The following is a 14356-nucleotide window of genomic DNA, read 5'->3' as shown; positions in this document are numbered from 1 at the left end:
CCCCAAATGGACTCTCATACTTCATCAAGAGCCCTGTAGCCCCCTGAAAACATCATTTTCTTTCTGAGTGGTGAGATTATGGGCGACTTGAGTTTTTGCTATTTTTACGAATTCTCAGCAGCCTGGATGCAAACCCTTTGAGTTATTTGTCCTTCCATACATGCCCCCAGAGAAGGTAGACACAGGATCATAGTAAGCCTGATACATTGCTGCATACAGTCTGACACCTTCACCCTATACACAGTGTTGAAACCCCCGATGTAAAAATAGAACTGTGATCTAAAACTCATCTGAATTGTTTTCCCATAGGATAATATTCACATTGGAACACTTTTTATTGTATTGTAGCACCTTGCCTTACAGGGCTGTAATTGTGTGTGTGAGCTCGTTTTTCACCCCTGGAAGATGTTAGGATCTTCTGTTTTTGTGGTGGTCTTACTTAAACTTTGCTACATGCCCATGTATAAATGAAGCTCCTATTCTTTTTAGAAGATGTTGTACTGACTGTTTGCTGAGTTATTGGATGTAATCTGATGTCTGAATTCTACCACTTTCTAGAGTTGGCCATGACTGCTTGTCCCCGTTACCCTTGGAGTGCAGCTTGGTTATCCAGTTAGTGTATGGGTCTCCGCGCAGTGTCACCATTACTCACAGCAGATACTTCAAATACCCTCTCACTGCACCAGCATCCAGGCTCTCTGCTTTTGAAACCTTGAGCACCTCTCCTTAAACAACGAACTTTATAAGTTACAACATCAAATCCCGGACACTGTAAAGGATACTTTTAATTTACTGTTTAGTGGCCCATCTTGGTAAACTCCTTGCACCAAATACCTATTGGAGAAAAGAGCCTTGGAAATTGAATATTTTGTAATCGTCTGAAAGGTTACTGTTGAGTGATTCAATCGTCCTAAGACGACAAAGCTTCTGTTTTCCAAGGACAGTCTTGGAATGGTTGAATAGTCGCATGCGTTATCACACGTTGACTGGGCTGGTGCTATCTTGGCAGCTTGTCCTAAACCCACTCTGTAAATGATGATATTGCTCTTCTGTTTAGCTCCTATCTCTGGTGAGGGGTGAGAAACTCCTATTGCACCTCTGGTTCACGCTAGACGGCTTTCTGTGGCTCTTCGTACATCACCTATAAGGGTCTTCACTTTGAGAAGATCACATCAAATGCCCCACCGATGGTGGCTTCCAGTGTTTGTGGCACTGAGATTGACTGATCCTGGAATTCTCTCAAGCTAGAAAACTGAAAACTTTGATGTGAGACTTGACCTCTGTGGACCCTATAAAGTGAAACCTGCACTGAGAGGACTTTATGAAACCGTTTTCAATCTGTTGGAAAACCCTGAAATCGGATCTTTCCTAATCTTATTTCTGTTGTGGTTAGATACTTGGCATCTTGTCCTATTGCCGAATTGTTTGATGGTGTAAATAGTTGTTGTAGTTCTTAATGCTATGTCATTCATATATTGCTCTTTTTAAGGTGATATACAGCAATTGGGATTGTGTCTCTTTACATATATAAAATAAAGAGGTATGGTGGGGTGAAGGGAATTTGTTAACGATTTAAGAAGACTAGATGGTTTTGTATTGTCATCTTAAAGCTTCATTCAGCCATATTCCGTGAATAAATGCATGTTCACTTGCCGATTTTGCTCTCTGTGTCATTGTAGAGAAATTCAGTTTTCTGCAGGTCGTTGAACTATGCAAAGAATACAAATCTTTGAACCCTATTAACAAGAATTGTAGACGCCTAATTTCCAATGAAGTACTGGGAGATGTGCAGGAGCTGTGTATTCCGCATGCAATCATGTGTCCTATATGCAAACCTCATTGTATTTGTCAGACATATAAAGCGCCCCCATAGGTCTTATGTGCTTTAGGAATTCCATAATTCGAAATAGTACAATTGTATACCTCATTGCATATAGAAATGTATTTCATAGTACAGCCGTTTGCGTTCTTTGTATTTACCAAATCAAAAAGAGGGAGAAGGAAGAAAACGTGATCTACACAGCTTCCTGATTCATGTAACAAAATATCAAATGGGGGGTGGATCACTTGTTCTGCCTAACTGGGGTTTTAGCAAATTTTGCGCACTGTACCGATAAAAACCCCTCATTCACGTACGGAGGCCTGTAGTGGCGGTATATCTTGATTTCTCAGCCTTACACGTTAGGGACGTGACCGCATCATCATAGGGTTAGTGGTTATGCTTCCTCCACCTGGAGGTATCCCCTGGTTAGAGCAGTAGTGATCAGTAATTCAGGGGGTTTTGTGGTGAGTCTCACAAATGGTTTCTTTGTAAAAAAACTCGTATATCCAGATTGAAAAAAATTCCTTTATTAGTTGTGGGTTTAGAGTTAGTATTAAAATCTGTTCCGTGCGTAGGGGGATTTTTTAGGAATCACCCACACGAAATTTGCTAAAACCCCAGTTACGCAGTAGAAGTGATCCACCCCCCCATTGGATATTTTGTGTTCATTGTATGCCAGACCTCTACATAATTGTGTGTATTTAATATATAACTGAATATATGTGATTGTTACAATGTATATTATATACATTAACAACTGGTGTGTTTTTGGAGCTTGCTAATGTGTCAGAAATTAGCTTGGGCAATGGCCAGGGAATGGTCAGTTCAATGCTTGCACCCACATCTCATTTCATGTGTCCAATCAGCTGTGTGCTTTTTCTCTTCAGTGACATGCACAATGCTACAGCTGGCTCCATTTCCTCCATCTTCTCCTCCATGGTGCTGTGTCCCACCGAGTTAGTGAAGTGCCGCCTGCAAGCCTTGCATGAGATGAAACTCTCAGGGAAGACTGAGATATCGTTTCAGAGGTGAGCTGTCCTAGTTATTTTAGTGTGGTTGTAGTGTAATGTGTTAGAGAGTGTGCTTGGAGCTCTGACATTGAAGGTGTGATAATGGGTGTATATGTTTGGGCCAAAGTATGTGTAGGAATTGTGGGTGTTTCACAAATTTCACAAATAAAGGTGACTTGACCTGGTTTAGTGAGGTTTACCTAGTTCACTAATACCTTACAGGAGATGTACATTCAAGAGTTTTTTTTATTTATCAACAGGATACCTATATAGCCTTAATCCACATCTTCAAACATATTGGGTGGTTGCTTGCATGGCCTCCCTTGCTGCCGTCGTTAGTCAGCACAGACTCAGCATAGTTTCCTATACCAACAATACCCAGCTCGTCCTCTCCCTCACCAAGGATCCCATCACCACCAGACTCCACTTCCCAAAAGGCAAGAAGGACTTCGCATCCTGGATGAGCAGCAGCTGCTTGAAACTCGACTCAGAGAAGACAGAGGTCCTTATCCCTGGACCCTGCCGCTCTGCATTGGACAAGACCTGGTGGCCAACCGCCCTCTGCATTCCTCCCACCCCCACAGACCACACCCGAAACCTCAGCATCGTACTGGACTCCTCCCTCTCCATGACCTGAAAGATCAACGCCGTCGCCTCCGGCTGCTTCAACACCCTGCGCATCCTCTGAAAGAACTTCAAATGGATCCCCCACAAATCAAGAAAGACAGTCACCCACGCACTCAACAAGAAGACTGGACTATGGAAACTCCCTCTACGACGGGATCAACGAGTCTCTGCTCTGCAAACTCCAGACCATACAGAACACCGCAGCCAGACTAGTCCTCTGCATCCCTTGACTCAAACATATCACCCCACTCCTGTGGAACCTCCATTGGCTCCCCGTTGAGAAGTTACTTTCAAGATACTCGCCCACGCCTACAAAGGCCTCCACAACACCGTACCCCAATACTTCAACAAAAGAATCTCCTTCCACGTACCCAAGAGAAACCTCCGATCCGCCAACCTTGCCGATACCCCGCGCATCCGCAGAGCCAGAACAGGTGGAAGAGCATTCTTCTACTTCATGGCCAAGGCCATGAACAAACTCCCAATAGACCTCACATGCCCCTTCCCTGAACATCTTCAGGAAGACACTCAAGACCTGGCTCTTCGAATGAACGGAACTGCTTCCCCCCTCCCCCTCCCCTCTCCCCCCGTACCTTGAGACCCTCACAGGTGAGTAGCGCACTTTCAATTCCCCTGACTGATGGCTGTGCTGGTGGTCTTCGAACATTTCACATCATGCACTGATTGGCTTTTTGGCTTTTTTGCAGAAAGAGTGTGACCACCAGAGGTGTGTTTTGCCCTACGAGCTGTTGGCTCTTCAAGTGAGGGCTGAGTGATCGCAGGTTAAGTTCCTGTTCTTGTGAAAGGCAAGGGTTTCTGCTCTCTTTTCTTGTTAGGGACTGACCAAGCCCACCGGTTATTTCTTATAGGGGCTTTAGAAGATCCATAAACACTGACTGGTCCTATCCATGCACTAGACCTGTAACATATAATTCTCTTCCAGGGGATACTCATTAATAGTCATAAGCACTGAATTATCTCCGCCCATGAGCGGGGACCCGGAACACATAAACAAAATACCTATATATGTGTAAATATAACCAAAAGTACATAGTACTAAGTAATTAAACACATATACATGTATAATAACCATAATATGCAGCCTAACATTAATACATAGGCTAATCAAACCAAACCTTACACACGTTCTGAAGCATGAAAATTTGCGAGGGGGCACGGGGAAACTAGCAGGGAAAAGCCTGAGAGAACAGGAAAGTTTTGAGAGCTTTACGGAAATGGGTATAGATGGGGATGGAACGGATGAAAAGAGGAAGACTGTTCCAGAACCGGGGGGCCAGAACCGAAAATCGGGTGCCACCCGTTCTGGATTTACGGAAGCGGGGGATGTGCAGAAGGGAAATTGAGGAGGAGCAGAGAGAGCGACTAGGGACGTGAGGAGTAATGAGAGAACCGATAAAGAGGGGGGATGAATGGGTGTGAGCCCGAAAGGCCAGACAGGCACATTTAAAAAAAAGATCTAAAGTGCACAGGAAGCCAGTGAAGGGACTTGAGTGCAGGGGTGATGTGGGAAGATTTAGGAAGACGAAGAATGAGGCGGGCAGCCTGGTTCTGAATGGCCTGAAGGCGGCGGGTTTCATAGGCGGGTATGCCCACGTACAAGCCATTCCCATAGTCAAGACGGGAAGTGATAAGAGCCATGACTATGGTTTTGAGGGCGTCCGCAGAGAAGTACCGAGAGATCTTCCTAATGAGGCGGAGGGACAGAAAACAAGAGGATACTACGGAGCTGACTTGGGCATGCATAGACAGATCATGGCTGACCTTGATGCCCAGAGTCCGAACAGAAGAAACCGGTGAAGGGGTGGACAAAGGAAGGGGGCCAGTGAACCGCGAACCAAGGGTTGGAGGGACCACCCGTGAGGACAAGCTCCGTCTTGTCTGGGTTGAGTTTCAAGTGATTTGGTGCTCATCCATTCGGATATGAAGACTAAGGTGGAGCAAAACTTAGGAAGAGAATCAGAAGGGGAAGAGAAATCAAAGACAAGCTTTAGGTCATCCGCGTAGTTATACACGGAGACCCCCAGCTTGAGAAGAGAAATTATACGAGGGTAGATATAGAGATTGAAAAGGAGAGGGGAAAGGGAAGAACCTTGGGGGACCCCGCAGGTAACCAAGCGAGGAGGAGCGGAGAAGCCTGAGAGTTGAACCGCTTGAGACCTGCCCTGAAGGAAGGACGCAAGCCAAGAAAAGGCAGCGCCCGGATGCCCGCTGCGCTGACACGGTCGAGAAGGTTGGAATGATCGACCGTGTCAAATGCAGCGGACAGATCGAGGAGGACCAGAGCTTGGGGGAGATTGATGTCAGCTTTTCCCTTGAGTTCGTCCAGGACCGCAATAACCACTGACTCCGTGGAATGGCCTGGGCGAAAACCCGCCTGATGGGAGGCAAGGAGGTGGTTCTCCTCGATATAAGTGGACAGACCAGATGTAACATAGCTTTCAAGGATCTTACCCAAATAAGGGAGAAGAGAGATAGGCCTAAAATTAGAAGGAAGAGAAGGATCCAGACCAGTTTTTTTTAAGAATGGGAAAAACTATAGCAGATTTGAAGGATGAAGGAACAGAACCCAAAGCCAAAGAAGCGTTAAGAATAGCAAGAGGGGGGGCAGGACAGCTAGTGAAGAGAGTTTTGAGAATCCGTGCAGGAGCACAATCCGCCAGAGATCCAGACTTGACTTTTGTAAGCAAGTTAAGGAAACGATCCATAGAGATGGGTGGGAAATGATCCAAAGAGGAGGAGGGCAGAGGGAGGGAGCAGGAGGAGCCAGATTGAAGCACCGTAGGGATATTGGCCTTTATGTTAGCAATCTTATCAATGAAATAATCATTGAGTGTAGAGCAAAGGATCTGAGATGGAACAAGACTGGTGCTAGTACGGTCAGAAATAGCTAGGTTATGGACCAGGGAGAAAATTTCTCGGGATTTGTTAGCAGAAAGGGCAACTCTCTCGGTAAAGTATTTGGTTTTGGCCGCAAGGATCGCTTTTTTGTAGTCGTTAAGGAGAAGTCTGTATTTAGCGCGGAGGATGGGACAGTAGTTCTGTCTCCAGTGATGAGCCTAAAATGCATTTCAGAACCATGAAAAACCTTTTATTTTCATCAAAGAACCTGTTGTAAACAGTTATTAGCCTAAAAAGGCTGCATATGAAAAAATGTCTGTGTACAGAAAATCAGACTGGCACCTTGCCTTTAAGGCCCCAGAGAATCTGCACACTTTGCCTTTAAGGCCTCCAGAAGAACTCTGTTCCCATCATGCCCCACAGGTGACAGTTAGGTCAGTTCTTTTTTCCTGCTTGTTCTGTGAGGAAACTGGAACTTGAGCTCTGCTCATTTGGAGTATTTTCTGTCAGAAGTTATTTTTTCTTGTCATTTTTTGACACAATATAGCTTTGGTGGTGGTTTGTTATCTTTTTCTGACTAAACTGTTGGTGTTTTTTAGTCAGAATGCCACCTTTATTTTACAAATGCCCTTCCTGTGGGAAGAAGATGTCGAAAACTGACCCACACTCTGTTTGTGTGGTGTGGCTTCCAGCTTCTCATAAGGTGGAAGAGTGTTATCACTGCCTCAACCTTTCAAATAGAACTTTAAAAGAAAGGGAGAAAATGAGGTTGCTGGGCCTTCTGGAGAGAGAAAACCGTGGTGAGAAGAGTTCCAAAGGCTTGTTATCATCTGCTAAGCCATCTTCTCAGCCTAAACGTCGAAGATCAGCGTCTCCAGAAGGTAGAACTAAGAAAGATCGACTCCAGGGAGCGTCGGCGTCAAAAAAGGTGCGCTCGACGTCGAGATCCAGATCGCCGTCGGCATCGAAGAGGGTTCCGTCGACATCGAGGACTTCGCCGGTGAGGCAAGGTTTAGCGTCTCGACAGTCGCCGTCGAAATCCTTTTCGACGTCGAGACAATTGGTGTCGATTGCAGTAAGGACGACGTCGGGAGTGCAATGTTCGACGTCGAAGGATCTTGAGAGGTCGACGTCGAGGGAAGAGAGACGTCAGACGTCGAAGGATCGTGTGTCTAGGTCAAAGGGTAAAGTGTCGACGTCGAGAGTCATCGGTCGACGTCGAAGGATAGACCGAGGTCGAGAGAGAGACGTACGTCGTCGTCGAGGAAAAGGTCGACGTCGAGAGAAAGAATGGCGTTGAAGGATTCGACGTCGAGACCTAAAAAGAGAAGGTCGAGGTCTCCATCGCGACGTAGGTTGACGTCGAAGCTTGCTTCGGGCTCGAAGCATGGAGTGTCTAGGTCTCCCCCACCTGAACATAGGTCGGCGTCGAGACTATCAAGACCAGCCTCTCGGACCTCAATTAGGTCTTTGTCGATGTCAGAAATAAGTCCTGAACCTATAGTGGAGACTTCCCCGCATGATCAGCAAGACGACAGATCTGCAGTGGGGCAAGAGATAGTGCACCAGGACTCTTCTGTGGTGGCTCATTCGGGCTCAACCTCAGGGCAGGTGTCAGATGACAGACAATTGGTGCCCAGGCAACGGACTCCGTCTGGTTCATTGGTCTCTGAACACAGTGCAGCTTCCAGTGCTTCCAAGTCTTCAGCAGGGCTGAATATTGTGCAGGTGTCACCTGAAGCTTCACCTGAGCATACAGAACGGCCTGTTAACTTGTCACCGAGGTGGCTGGAAAGTTTAAGGCATTGGAAGATGCGTCCGATAATGGGGGAGAGAGCTCCGGTCCCTCGGACGGAGCTGCATAGAAGATAACGCTCCAGATCCTTAGTGAGAGAGAAATCACGTTCAAGGGAGCGTAGGAGGCAGCGATCGGCAACTCCTCAGAGAAGACGTAGAACCCCTACTCCATCTTCTACATAATCTTCATCTTCTTCAAGATCTTCATATGGAGACTATTATGTTATGTTATGTTATGTTATGTTAGTGCTATTTGTATTGCGCACGGCTGCTCCAGCGAAGGAGCGTCCCGGAGCACCGACAAGGTGGCGAACACAACACAACTGGGGAACAGAAATAATTATTAAGAAATTGGGGAGTGAAGGATTTAACAAAGCTCAGAAAATAAATGAGTTTTAGCGGCCTTGCGGAAGGAGAGCAGGTCACCAAAGGTCCGGAGTTTCAAAGGGAGAGCGTTCCAGAGTGCGGCTGCCCGCACCTTAAAAGAGCGACCCCCCACCCGACTGAGTTTGAACCGAGGGGCTACCGCTAATTCTTGGTCTAGCGAGCGCAGAGTGCGGCCCGGGATGTAAGGGTGCAAGAGTTGGTGCAGTAAGGGAGGTGATAGGCCCTTCAGAATTTTGAAGGAAAGGCACAAAACTTTAAAGTGGATCCGCTGCCTAACGGGTAACCAATGCAAGGCTCGCAAAGATGGACCGGCCGAGCAAAACCTAGGAAGACCTAAGATCGCTCTGGCCGCAGCGTTCTGCACTCTTTGAAGTCGGGTTAACTCAGCCTGGTTTAATCCTATAAAAAGGGAGCTGGCATAGTCCAACCGCGCCAAAACCGTTGCTTGCACCACCAATTGACGAGTTGCGGCATCGAAGTATTTAAGGGCAGGGCGCAGATTGCGCAGGATGCCAAAGCAGCAAGCCGCCGTCCTTTTGGTGTGGCCAACAAAGTTGAGGGAAGGGTCCAGCCAAACACCAAGGTTTTTGATCTCCGCAACCGGAGTGGGGGTCGGCCCCAGCTCAGAGGGCCACCAAGTATCTCCCCATAGGTCCGTCCGCTTCCCAAAGATCATCACCTCCGTTTTTTTGGCGTTTAGTTGGAGACAGTTGGACGCCATCCAACCAGCCACCGCCCTGAGTCCTTCTCTGAATCTTGGGGCATCCACCCCAGAGTCCCCACTGATCGTGACCGCTAGCTGGGTGTCATCTGCGTACGACACCATGGTCATACCACAGAGCTTCACAACCTCAGCCAGCGGCCTCACGTAGATGTTAAACAACGTGGGGCTCAGTGAGGAACCCTGTGGGACCCCAAGAGACAGAGGATGACATTTGGACTGGTAGGGCGGGGACGCCACACAGAAGGAACGATCCCTGAGAAACGAACGGAACCACTGGTGTGCAGTGCCGATCACCCCTATCTCCTCAAGACGTTGCAGGAGAATGTCATGGGAGACCGTGTCAAAGGCGGCGCTTAGGTCTAACAAAACAAGCGCCGCCGTTTGACCTGCATCCAGAACTACCCGAAGGTGCTCGACCATAGATAACAGTGCTGTCTCCGTACTGTGGCCAGCCCGAAAACCATTCTGGGTGTCGTCCAGAATGTTGGCACGCGACAGATGACCAGTGAGGGCGGTGTTGACATGCGCCTTCGGGAGTTTGGCTGGCCACGGGAGAAGCGAAATCGGGCGGTAGTTCTCCGATTTTGTAGGGTCGAGAGATGTTTTTTTCAAAATGGGCATTACTACCGCATGCTTCCATTTCAAAGGCACCTGGCCTGATGATAGCGACGTGTTGATTAAGTCGCAAACCGGGCGAGCAAAAACCTGGTCTCTGAACATAGGTGGCTTGAGCGGGTCGTCCGGCGACCCCGACTTAACTCGGAGAGCCAAGGCCGTGTAAGACTCCAAAGAGAGAGAGGGGAGAGAGTCTAGCACCACCTGATCCAACCGGATGGGAGGCCCCATACTGGTTTGTGCAGTGGAGGAAGGGAAGGCCCTATATATGGTCTGGACCTTCTCCAGGAAGAAAGCCGCCAGCGCTTCACAATGAGTATTGGAGCTGATGGAGTTACCCGCCGGCTTCCTTGCCACAAGGTCTTTAAGGGCCTTAAAGATGGTTTTAACAGGATTCCCACTATTGCGAAACTCCAGCGCGTAGTATTCAGCCCGGGTTCTACAAACCGCGCGGTGATAAGACTTGACCGCAGCCATATACAAGGTTTTTTTGCTGCTGTCATACCTCTTCCTCCAGTCTCTCTCTGCACGTCTGCAGACACTTTTCAGAGCCCTCAGATTGCCATCATACCAGGGACTGGGGGCGCGGGAGCCACACTTACTGGAAACCATCGGGATAAGGGAGTCGAGGGCCCTGGTTACCCATCCGCAGAAATGGTCATAACCAGACTCCACGTTCTCCACTGCACCCAGTGGGTCGTCAGTGAGAAGGCGGTGGAGATCTTCCGCCTTTAGTTTGCTCCAGCTCCAACTATATTATCTACTCCTCCTTCCAGAGTGTCTCCCGTGGACGATTTGAGCACATTTAATGATGTGTTATGTCGTGGAGCGAGTAAATTCAACATCAAGATGGCAGTTCCCCAAGTAGCAACGTCAGTCATCTTTGAAACCCTGCATCACAAGAAGACTGGCAGGCCTCTTCTGCCGTTAGTGCCCGGGTTGATAGAACCAGCAATGAGAACATTCCTAACTCCGGCCACGGTGGGTTCAGGTCCTTCTAGGATTGCGAAGAAGTACAAGGCTCCAGAAGAAGATTCAATGTTTTTGCGGTCTGACCCACCACCAGACTCTCTGATTGTAGCTGCAGTCAGAAAGGCGCATTCTGCAGCATTTACCTCTTCTGCTCCACCTGAAAAGGATAGTAAGAGTATGGATTCCTTGGGGCGAAGAATGTGCAATACCTCAGGGTCGGTCATGCGAGTGGCCAGTGCGGCAGCTCTATTGGGCCGCTATGACCGTCTGCTCTGGGACTCAGTGGCTCGTTTTGCAGATAAACTCCCTAAGGAGGATCAGAAAGACTTCCTGGAAGTAGTGGAAGAAGGAGGATTGGTGGCTAACCAGAGCATTAGCGCGGCTGCTGATGCGGCGGACTTGTCAGCTCATGGTTATGCACACGGTGTTTGCGCAAGACGTACAGCTTGGCTTCGCCTTACGGGGCTAAAGCCGGAGGCTCAGAGGAAGATGGTAAATTTACTGTTTAATGGTTCGACTCTGTTCGGATCTCACGCAGACGACGAGATGTCTAAAATGAAGGTGGAGTTGGACACCCTTAAGGCTGTAGGCCTGGAGAAGAAAAAATAATTTAAACGTCGGGGTAATTTTCGTCCCTATGACAAGAGATCTTTTCAGCAAAGGAGCCAACAGACGAATTGGTCTTCGCAAAATCAAGGCCAGAATCAACAGAGATCGCAATTCCAACAGCGACGGCCTGGACGAGGCAGAGGCAATGGGAATAGGCAGCAATCATCTGCTACCAAGCAGCCTCAGAAACAATGAACAGATGCTTCCTCTACAACCGTGTCCAACTCCTGTTGGAGGAAGTATTGTACGTTATCTGGACGAGTGGAAACAGATCACGAAGGACAGATGGGTGCTGGGTATCATTCAGAGCGGGTACCTTTTGAGATTCAAGAAGCCACCCCCTGTCATGCGTCCTCTAAAGATGGTACAGTGGAATATAAAGCGCTTACAACAGGAAGCGAACGTCCTTCTGAAGAAGAAGGCCATAGAACCAGTTCCTTTTCAGCAGAGAGGTCAAGGCCTCTACTCTCGATTCTTTCTCGTAAAGAAAAAAGGTCCAGTTACAGAGTTCAGACCCATTCTGGATTTGAGACGATTGAACAGATTCATTCGGAAGGAAAGGTTTCGAATGCTGGCTCTTCACCAGATCTTCCCTCAATTACACCAGGGGGATTGGATGTGCTCCATCGATCTGAAGGACGCTTATTTTCATATTCCGGTATCCAGAAAACATCGCAAATTTCTCAGGTTTCAAGTAGCGGCGCGTCATTATCAGTACGCAGTGCTCCCTTTTGGCCTGAGATCAGCTCCCAGAACATTTTCAAAATGTATGGCGGTAGTGGCGGCTTGTCTTCGAAAGAGGCGTATTTTCATATATCCATACTTAGGCGACTGGCTTCTGAAGAGTTCATCCCCATCGCTTCTAGAAGAACATCTGTCGATATGCCTCCAACTCATGTACAAGTTGGGTCTGCAAGTCAACTACAAGAAGTCCATAATGAACCCCACTCAGAAGATCCACTACCTGGGTGCTCAGTTGGACACGGAAGAAGAAAACGTGTGTCCTTCGGAGGAGAGGTGGTCATCCATCAAGGCGAAGTGTTTGCTTCTCCTTCAGTCTGCACGCCCGACAGTTCGGCAAGTGTCCTCTCTTCTGGGGTCCATGGCGTTGTGCATTTTCCTCGTGCCAAACGCACGTTTGCAGATGCGTCCTCTACAACAGTGTCTGGAAGATCAGTGGAAACGGAGGACGGGATGCTGGGAGGACCGAATTCATCTCCAATAGTCTGCAAGAGATTCCATCCGGTGGTGGATGAAGAAGGTGCACGTGATGAAGGGAGTTCCTTTTCATCAGGACCCACCAACGCAGACTCTGATAACAGATGCTTCTCTCCAAGGCTGGGGGGCACATATGGGCCCTCTGCAGGTACAAGGGCTATGGTCAGACTTCGAGAAAGGATATCGCATCAATCTACTCGAACTCAGAGCGGTCCATCTTGCTCTAAAGTCCCTGGCGCCATCACTTCAGGCTCTGTCCCTCCTGGTGCAAACAGACAACACAACGACAATGTATTACTTAAACAAGTAGGGGGGTACCAGATCCAGGACTCTTTCCATAGAAGCGCAGACCATCTGGCATTGGTTACTTGCACGAGACCTGTCCATAACAGCAATTCACCTACCGGGGAGTCTCAACTCACAGGCAGTCGACCTCAGCAGAGACTTCGTCGAAGCGCACGACTGGGTATTCAACGAAGACGTCGCACACAGCATTTTCCAGGATTGGGGAACACCAGACATCGATCTGTTCGCAGACGCGGCAAATGCAAAATGCCCCGTCTTCGCGTCCAGGTACTACCAGAAAGGGTCTCAAGGGAATGCCCTTTTGATAGACTGGTGTCAAAACTTTCTGTACGCTTTTACACCGACACCGTTGATACCAGCAGTGATCAATCGGCTGTACAAGACTCACTCCAGAATGATACTGATTTGCCCAGAATGGCCATGCCAGTAGTGGTTCCCAGATCTCCTCCAGTTGTCAATAACACCGCACAGGAGATTGCCGTGTCAGCCGGATCTTCTGTCCAAGCAGAAGGGGCGAGTGTTTCATGCCAATCTGCCCTCCCTGCGCTTGGCAGCATGGCTCCTGAAGTCATCCAGTACGGGCACTTACAGCTGAATCCGGAGTGTATGAACATACTTAAGGAGGCAAAGCGGCCTTCTAGAAGACAATCCTACGGATTTAAGTGGAAATGCTTTTACCTTTGGTGTCAGAGTAAGGGTCTTGACCCTATTCATGGTCAAGAACAGGTGATCTTGCCTTATCTTCTTTACCTTGCTGAATCTGGTTTGCAGTTTAATTCCATCAAAGTCCATCTTTCTGCAATAACTGCTTATAGAAAATAGCCAACTCTGATATCTTTCTTTCGGATGCCTGTGGTGAAGGATTTTCTGAAAGGGTTAAGGAAGGTGTATCCTCCAGTCAGGTCTCCTTCTCCACCTTGGGAGCTTAATGTGGTGTTGACTAAGTTAAAGGGTCCCCCATTTGAGCCCATACATAAAGCGTCTTTGCAACACCTGTCTTGGAAAGTAGCGTTCCTGGTGGCCATCACTTCTGCTCGTAGGGTGAGCGAAATCCAGGCTTTGTGTTGCAATGAACCGTACACAGTTTTTCATGGAAACAGAGTGGTGCTCAGGACTCATCCTGCTTTCCTACCTAAGGTGGTGTCGGATTTTCATATTAACCAATCCGTAACATTACCTACTTTCTTTCCGAACCCTTCGAGTCCGGCAGAACGGACTTTACATTCATTAGATCTAAAAAGGGTTTTGAAATTTTACTTAGATAAAACAAAGTCTTTGAGACACACGGACCGTCTGTTTGTGAACTATGGTCCTACGAATACTGGTTTGGCAGCATCCAAGAGATCCATTTCTAGGTGGATAGTGTCATGTATCTTACTGGGTTATCAGCTGGCCCACAAGTCTTTATCA

At 48.0% G+C, this 14356-nt stretch overlaps 1 protein-coding gene across 1 annotated transcript in view; it reads left to right on the top strand.

Annotated features, from left to right (window-relative positions):
- LOC147718325 (mitochondrial ornithine transporter 1-like) overlaps positions 1-14356 on the top strand; it is a 167654-nt gene that overhangs the window by 44093 nt on the left and 109205 nt on the right. The window contains exon 4 of the mRNA XM_086966698.1: positions 2710-2850. Within this exon, the coding sequence (XP_086822824.1) occupies positions 2710-2850 (141 nt within the window). The remainder of the gene's footprint in view (positions 1-2709; positions 2851-14356) is intronic.

Source organism: Lissotriton vulgaris, chromosome 4_1 (genome assembly GCF_964263255.1).
Source record: "Lissotriton vulgaris chromosome 4_1, aLisVul1.2, whole genome shotgun sequence".
Lineage (NCBI taxonomy): Eukaryota > Metazoa > Chordata > Amphibia > Caudata > Salamandridae > Lissotriton > Lissotriton vulgaris.
This window is presented reverse-complemented; position numbering and strand designations above follow the sequence as displayed.